At 43.2% G+C, this 8,891-nt stretch overlaps 1 protein-coding gene across 1 annotated transcript; it reads left to right on the top strand.

Moving 5' to 3' along the window:
- Positions 1-6,985: 6,985 nt before the first annotated feature.
- Positions 6,986-8,599, top strand: LOC113109323 (ladderlectin-like). Its single transcript, XM_026272941.1, has 6 exons — positions 6,986-7,110; positions 7,231-7,292; positions 7,585-7,679; positions 7,855-7,980; positions 8,109-8,217; positions 8,345-8,599. Exons 2-6 carry the CDS (start codon positions 7,238-7,240, stop codon positions 8,410-8,412), a joined length of 453 nt encoding a protein of 150 aa, XP_026128726.1. The 5' UTR covers positions 6,986-7,110; positions 7,231-7,237; the 3' UTR covers positions 8,413-8,599.
- Positions 8,600-8,891: the final 292 nt, after the last annotated feature.

Genomic DNA, 8,891 nt, shown 5'->3' on the forward strand with positions numbered 1-8,891 from the left:
TTCTCCAGCTTCTGCTGGAAAAGTATCTGTTGTCAGTCTGCCTTAGCTTTCTCTGGTCCAGCAGCCATTTAGTTGATCAAAAACTTTCCACTGTTTCCACTGTGACAAAACATGTCCAAATCATCTGAAAACTTTTGGGGTGAGGCAGGTTTGTCATAGCCTCTTTCAAGTCCTTCTAGCTCCATGGTCAAAAGACCATCGCAGTTCCATGGGGAATCATGGGGAAAGTTCTGATGTGCTCTCCTCTTTCCTCCAGTTCATCCTCGTTCAAGCTGTCCAGCTGCAGTGTCACTCTCTCATGAACTTTAGATATGGTGCTGACTCCAGTCACAGAGTATTTCACTGCTCTTATGCCGTCGCTGGGGGCAGAGCATAGGGTTTGGATGACGATGATGCTGTCGAAGTTGTTGCCGGTAGTTCGAAGTCTTTTGTCTGGCAGCAAGGACTGCGGTGCAAAAGCAGTTGTGCTGTAGGATGGAGGCAGTGGTGGTGACTGAATCTGGTGCTGCTGTGGCATTTGTCGACAGGGGTGAAGCTAGGAGTCCAGATCAAAGTCCACTTTGGCACACTGCAAATGTTTAAGAGAATAAAGAGAAGAATTCTGAGTAGTAAGTTATGTTCTTTTATCTTCACATGCTACAGAACTATACTATTGAACTAATTAACTATTTTAGTTCATTCCTAAATGGCATTTAAATGTATTGTGAAATGAAATAAAAATTAATATGTTTCTGAAGCTTGTCTTTTTGTTTGTTTTTCCACTTTTTTTATTCTCTTAATTTGTTTTCACATTTTTCCAAGCTCTATTTTACTCTGTTCAGGGCTGTTATGCTAAAGATATCTCTTTTTTTTTTGGAAAACCATGATTCTAAACCCAGGGTATGACTTCCATAATTATTTTCCATATTTCTTTTTCATGTCATTGTAAATCGCACTGTCCAAATCATCAAGATCGATCTTAGATTTGACATTTCCAGACCCCATCCTGCAATCCAAGACTTTACATGGATCGTGCACTCTTTCCCTCACATGTGGTCGTCACCACCATGTGGCTTCACACTTACTCGCATAAAGTCTTGTCACTGTGACAGCTGGTGAAAGGACAAACTGGAAACAATAGCGAGTTACAGATATTTAATGAGAAGATATGATGATGGTACACAAACACACAATGACGACGATAAGCGACACTCCAGAGGGATGGTGTAGCGGTGAGAAGTCCAGACGGTGGTGGAGAGAAGGTGAGGAATCCGGATGTTGACGGCGTGAGGCAGCAGGAGAGAGTGGCACAGGAACTGCGGGGAATAGAGCCGAAGGTAAGTTTCCGAGGCTGAGTGAACGTGCGAAGAGTGGATGAGGTTCTGGGGAAACACAGACATCCAACGCAAACTACACAGAAGCCAGACGGGGGTAAACACAACGACATGAAACAACGATCTCACAAACACAGGACGTGAGACAATCCATTATATAGTGGATGAGTAATGAGTGGCAGCTGTTGCTGATACATTTAACGGAGACACCCACAACTAATCAGTGCAGACGCGGAACACACAGAATTCACCACAAAGTGTAAACCGTGACAGTACCCCCCCCCCCCTCTAAGAACTCCTCCTGGAGTTCCCAGAAGGGCCTACCTGCTGATTGTAGTCATCAATAAGGGAGTTAAGTTAGAATGCGATTAACCGAATATGTCGGTTCCCCATCTACGAGACGCGGCGGCGGGGGAACCGGAATAGGCGGATTAATACGTGCATAAAACACGGGTTTAATTTTGGACACATGAGTATCCTCTTGTACGCAGGAGGTAGTTTGAGGCGGACTGTCACCGGACTAATGATCTTGGTGATAGTGAACGGGCCGATAAATTTGGGAGCTAGTTTATTAGAAACGGATCACAATGGAATGTTACTGGTAGAAAGCCACACTTTTTGACCCACGACATAGACGAGAGGCTTTGACCGGTGGCGATCGGCCTTGGCCTTAGTGCGCTCCCTCACCCGGAGCAGAGTCTCACGGGCTCTGGTCCAGGTGCGGTGGCACCTCTGGACAAACGCGTGAGCGGAGGGGACCGCGACTTCAGATTCCAGACTGGGAAACGCTGGTGGCTGGTACCCTACACTACACTGAAACGGAGAGAGGCCCGTAGCTGACACTGGCAACGAATTGTGGGCGTACTCCACCATAGAGAGTTGTTGACTCCAGAAAGAAGGATTCTTGGAGACCAAACATCTCAACGTACTCTCTAAATCTTGGTTGGCTCGCTCAGATTGTCCGTTGCTTTGGGGATGATAAGCCGACGACAAGCTAACTGACGCTCCTAATAATTTGCAAAATTCTTTCCAAAATTTGGATATAAACTGAGATCCCCTGTCTGAAACCACGTCTACCGGGAGGCCATGAAGCCGAAAGACTTGATCTAAAAAAGTAACTTCTGTCATGCCATTAGAGGGCGGTAACAAAATCTAGAGCGATATGGGACCAGGGTCTCGAAGGGACAGACAGCGGTTGAAGGAGCCCATGAGAAGGTCGGTTAGATGACTTACCACTGTCGCAAACTGAACAAGCCAAAACAAAATCGCGGACATCGCGAGCCATACGTGGCCACCACAATCATTGTCTAACCAACCCATTAGTTCTACTTATCCCTGGGTGACAAGCCATGTTGGAACAATGACCCCACTGGACAACTTCGGACCTTAACTCTTCCGGCACAAATAAGCGGTTTGGTGGGCAACCGGATGGAGGCATTACCCCTTCTAAGGCTGCCTTGACCTTCGACTCGACCTCCCATACGAGTGCTGAGACTACTAATCTCTCAGGCAAAATACACTCGGGAGTAACGGGATGGGCGGAGGGATCAAAAAGATGTGACAAAGAATCGGTTTGACATTTTTGGAACCCGGGCGGTACAATAGGGTAAATTCAAAACGGCCGAAAAAAAGTGCCCACCGAGCCTGCCTGGAATTTAGTCTTTTGGCAGTTCTGATGTACTCTAAATTCTTGTGATCGGTCCAAACAATAAAGGGAACCCCTGAACCCTCTAACCAGTGGCGCCACTCCTCCAACGCTAATTTGACCGCCAACAACTCTCTATTGCCAATGTCATAATTACGTTCGGCAGGAGATAATCGATGAGAGAAAAACGCGCTGGGGTGTACCTTATCGTCTGAAGCAGCACGTTGGGACAACACTGCTCCTACCCCCACCTCTGATGCGTCGACCTCCACCAAGAACTGCCGTGTGGGATCAGGGGCCACAAGGATGGGAACCGAAACAAAGTGGTTCTTGAGGTTTGTGAACGCAGCCTCAGCTGCGTCAGACCACCTGAACGGAGTACTGGGGGAGGTCAAGGCTGTCAGAGGTGAGGCTAGTTGGCTGTAATTAAGAATGAAACGCAGATAGAAATTGGCGAACCCCAGAAACCGCTGTAGCGCCTTACGGGAATCTGGAGATGGCCAATCTATCACAGCCTTTACTTTGTCAGGGTCCATTCGTATTCCCTCAGACGACACGATATACCCTAGGAAGGGGACAGACTGTGCATGGAATACGCACTTCTCCGCCTTGAAAAAAAGCCTATTCTCTAATAACCTCTGGAGCACTCGTCTGACGTCTGACTCGTCCAGATGTGATGAGTGTGATCGGTTCAGTATGGTGGGTGACGTGAGGCAGTTCCTGGCCATTGACTGCGGTGACATGGATGGGGAGAGACACAGGAAGGACAGGAATGTTCAGGTGATGTGCGAGTGAAGAATCAATGAAATTACCTTCGGCTCCGGAGTCCAGAAGGGCTTGACATTCATGATGGTGATTCTTCCACCGCAGTCTCACCGGAAGGAGGGTTGATGATGTGGATGAGGACTTCTCAGCGGAGATCCCACCCGATAGTAGCCTCAGGTTTACTATCGGGCTGACTCTTTTACCGGGCAAGAGTAGTTGTTATGGTCAGAGCCTCCGCAGTATAAACATAGTTCTTGGGACCTCCGCCGTTCCCTCTCCCTCCGGGACAGCCGAGCTCAACCCACCTGCATGGGCTCGTGATCGTCGACAGAACCGACCGTGTTCTCTCGACCCAAGCGCCCCCTACCAGGAGAGAAGGGTGGTCTGAAAGGACTGTGTTGGCGGCCCAGGCGATTAAACCTGGCCTCCACCCACAACGCCAGGTCTATGATTTCGTTGAGAGTAAGGGGCAGCTCGAGGAGGTAGATCTCCTGCTGAACACGGTCGGATAACACGTGCAGGAATCTATCCCACTGCGCCGCCTCGTTCCACTGGCACGCGGCTGCCAGGGTACGGAACTCGATGGAATACTTGGTAACAGATAAATGTCCTTGCCGGAGTTCCGAGAGGCGATGGGCGGCCTCCCTGCCAGTAGCGGCCCGATCGAAGACTCTCTTCATCTCATCCGATAGGTGGTGGAACGAGGCACAACACGGATGTTGATTCTCCCACACCGCCGTTCCCCATAAGGCAGTCTTGCCAGAGAGAAGCGTGAACGCGAATGCTACTTTGGATTCCTCCGTAGCGAAAGTGCGGGGCTGCAGAGCAAAATGCATCGAGCATTTGTTAAGGAATGTTCTACAAAAGGTTGGCTCACCCGCGTAGTTCTCCGGCGCCGGAAGTCGCGGCTCTGGCCGGAAGTGGTCCTGGGGAATCCCCGGGGGAACAGACGACGCAGGCGGGACGATGGGCGCAGTGGGAGACGTGAGCTGATGGATCTGCTGGGTGAGCTCCTGCTGCTGATCCATCCTCTTGATGCTGTGGTGCATGAATTTGGTGAGGGTATTGGTGCTCGCTGCTTCCATATTGGTGAGATCGTTCTGTGACAGCTGGTGAAAGGACAGACTGGAAACAATGGCGAGTTACAGATATTTAATGAGAAGATATGATGATGGTACACAAACACACAATGACGACGATAAGCGACACTCCAGAGGGATGGTGTAGCGGTGAGAAGTCCAGACGGTGGTGGAGAGAAGGTGAGGAATCCGGATGTTGACGCCGTGAGGCAGCAGGAGAGAGTGGCACAGGAACTGCGGGGAATAGAGCCGATGGTAAGTGTCCGTGGCTGAGTGAATGTGCGAAGAGTGGATGAGGTTCTGGGGAAACACAGACATCCAACGCAAACTACACAGAAGCCAGACGGGGGTAAACACAACGACATGAAACAACGATCTCACAAACACAGGACGTGAGACAAGCCATTATATAGTGGATGAGTAATGAGTGGCAGCTGTTGCTGATACAATTAACGGAGACGCCCACAACTAATCAGTGCAGACGCGGAACACACAGAATTCACCACAAAGTGTAAACAACCCGAGATCACGGTTTACCAACCGTGACAGTCACCCCCGAGGCTATTTATATATATATAGAACCCCTCCTAAAACACAATTGAAAATAAAAAGGATTTCAGGGTTATAATGGGAATTGTATTGGATAGAACAACAGTAATAGGAAGTAATAGCAAGCCAATAAGAACAGTAATTCCTATTGGAATAATGCCAAAAACAAAAAGGAATTTTGTAATGGATTCAAGGAAACTGTAAGAATTTCTGTTTTTTTTTTTCAGCAGAGTAATGACACTCATACTGTGCTGCACATTATTGATGATATTGAGCTGAAGCTTGACTTTGCAAATTTAAAATAGCAAATCAAATCGTAATTGCAATATCTGTCAAAAAATCGCAATTAGATATTGTCCCCAAATCACAAAGCCCTACCACTCACTATCTACTACTATTAATCCCCATTGATGTGCTCTACTATCAATAGGGAAGGAAATTACCCCCAAGCAATTCAGGAAGAACCTAATGAGAGGGCTGCTGGAGGAGTAAAGAACATCCCAATGTTCATCCAAAGGGGGTCGTCCTGCTTTTTGACACTCCTCTGCACCTTACAGCCAGGTATTTCCATCTGAAGTATCTCAGACGACTTCCCAGGGCAGCCGGACCAGACGACACTGCAAGGTCTGCCTCCAGTACACGCAAGAACAAGCAGAGGCGCCTCACCAATTACATGTGTGTGCCATGCAACACTCCCTTGTGTGCTGCCCCATGTTTTGAGGAGTACCACACACTGAAGCATTATTAAGCCTGTAAAAAAATAAGAAAATTTTGTGAAGAGCTTATATTTTTTTGTATCTTTGTATTTGTAAACATATTTCCAATATTCATAATTCCATTTGTACATTTTTTTTGTAAATTTTGTAAATGTTACAAACAACATATATTCAAGATCGAAAGGAAATCTAGATTGAAAGAAATGTAATAAAACATTGGATTTCTTTTTTACAAATGTCATATGTTTAATGGTATGAATAATGCTGAACCTTTTTTAATAAACATTTCTTAATAACAAAGCAGATAACAGCTACAGTTACATTTACATTTCCCTAAACATCAACAACATTTGAGCAAGCTAATGGTAAGTGAGATACATGACAAGCGTTGACAACAGAACGGCAGATATGTGAACATCCACATTATTGCACATATTCATTCAACGCTTGTAAATAGTTAAGTGCTTCAAGAATCAAGAAAAAGAAAAAAAACTTAACCTAGTTACTCACCAGTAATTGTCTGCAAAGTGGCATGTGTGAGAAAATGCAAAGCCGTGGAAAAAATAACTAAGCAAACATGTCAGCCAACAGTTTATTATAGTTTGAAAATGCTAACAAGTCATTTGAGAAGATTTGAACTTAAAATCAAGCAAAACATGTCCTTGACTACTTATTCTTAAAACCGCAGCTTTTTCTATGCGGTTTGGCCGTTCATCCACATGAAAACTCCTGCCAGGGAGAGGGTGCATTGCAAACGCTGCAACCTGTTCATTATTAGAATAAAATACAGTCAATCAAACATATAGATACACTATAGAATCTAGACAGTGGTTAATTAAAACAGCCCGTAAAGCAACCAATCCGGGCCTACTATGAAGTGTCTTCACCTACTACACTGAGCCACAGGAACAGATCAAACAGTTACACCCTGTGTCAATGACTTATACACACTTGCCATCAAGTAGAGTATAAAAGCAGGGCTCTTTCTGGAACTTCACAAAATCTTTCTCTCAGATTTTGAAGGCAACGATCTGAAAACAAAGGTGAGTTTTTGGCACAGAGCTTTTTTCTACTTAAAGAATCTTTTTGCTTTGTCTGTAAAATACATCCTGTACATAGAGTGCGGACATTTAATTTTCTTAATCCTGCTTATTTATTTCCAGGTTCATCATGGCAATCCTGAGAACTCTGCTTCTTCTTTGCATTGTGTTCTCCAATGCAGAGGGTAACCAAGAGATATTTATAAAAAAAAAAAAAAAAATTAAACTTGGTTTTTCATTTTAACATCTTGTTCTATCAAAACTGAATTGTTGTTTGTTTGTAGCATTATGGAGAGGGAAAGCAGGAAATATATTATTTTAACTAATATTTGCATGAATAATAAGCATTCTACTAGAGCCTAAAATACACTCATTTGCAGCAAATAATAACACAATCATTAAATAAGCTACATAAAATAACAATATTAAGAAAGGTTTTTCTGATATTACAAGAGACCTAATGTTTATGTACTGCAGGTAATTTGTTTGAAAAATGCCCTTATGGATGGAAAAATTTTGGAGTCCGATGCTTCAAGTTCTTCCCTCAGACGGTTAACATGATCACAGCAGAGGTAAGTTGTTATTTTTCTTAAAGTAAAACTTTATTCTCTGAGAATAAATAATACAGAGAACTGATCATGAGCAAAATTAAGAATTGACTAAAACTTTTGTTTTAAAAAGTCACTTTGTGTTTCATGCTGAAAATATTATATTTTGTACCGACAATAATAAAATCTGTCTATTTAGAGAAACTGCCAAAGTCTTGACTCAAATCTCGCATCTGTGCACAATAAAATGGAAAACGAATTTCTGATGAGTCTGTTGCCACCTTCTTCCACGCACTCTTGGATTGGTGCTTATGATGCTATACAAGTAAGATAAAATATGTGGACTAAAGAGACTTATTTGTTAGACTGAAAATTCATGAAATATGAAGATGGGTTGACTTAGCTGCTTACAGTATTCAGAGTACAGCACTATTTATAATCACTCAATTTCAGGAAGGACAGTGGGTGTGGACTGATGGAACTCCATATGACTACACTTACTGGTGCTCTGGTGAACCTAATGGCGGTGGTTCAGAGAACTGTGTGGTGATTAACTTCATCTGTAAGATAGTCTATTTTTTTTAAATTACATGAAATGACAAGTGCCTTTATCTGAACATTCTATTTTATTTTGATCCTACCAGCACTGTAATGATCATAATATCTTATGTATTTTTTCCACCCTACAGCTAACGTTTGCTGGGTTGATATAACCTGTGCGACTTCAGCGGGCTATTTTTGTGCTAAAGACCTGTAGTCGTCCTGCTCCACAGTTTCCTTGATTTTACTACATTTACATTTTCTTGGATCTTATGTTTACAAAAAAAAAAAAAAAAAAAAGTTATTCTGAAATTAAGCTTTATTAAAATGTCTGCTAATTCTTCTCAATACCTTTTCTGAAACTCTTGCAATCACTTAAATCAAAATAAATTTATTTATAAAAGCAGTTTTTTGTGTGTTGTGGAGTTATTTTTATGTGCTCTTCCACAAGCTGAGATAGGATATACTTACTGTGTGTGTGTATATATATATATATATATATATATATATATATATATATATATATATATATATATATATATATATATATATATATATACAGTTTGCTCCACAGCAAATTGTCTTGCAAGTCAAGGGGGTTGAATAATTTTGATTGCAACTGTATATACACTAAACACCATCATGGTAACACACATGAAACTGAAATAATGCAATAAACATTAATTTAACAACATT

The sequence above is a fragment of the Carassius auratus genome, chromosome 9, assembly GCF_003368295.1.
Source record: "Carassius auratus strain Wakin chromosome 9, ASM336829v1, whole genome shotgun sequence".
Classification (NCBI taxonomy): domain Eukaryota; kingdom Metazoa; phylum Chordata; class Actinopteri; order Cypriniformes; family Cyprinidae; genus Carassius; species Carassius auratus.

Coding starts and splice junctions, on each gene's coding strand:
- LOC113109323 (XM_026272941.1), top strand. CDS start 7,238: ATGGCAATCCTGAGAACTCTGCTTCTTCTTTGCATTGTGTTCTCCAAT. Junction 7,981..8,108: donor GTGCTTATGATGCTATACAA/GTAAGATAAAAT, acceptor ACTCAATTTCAG/GAAGGACAGTGGGTGTGGAC. Junction 8,218..8,344: donor TGTGGTGATTAACTTCATCT/GTAAGATAGTCT, acceptor TCCACCCTACAG/CTAACGTTTGCTGGGTTGAT.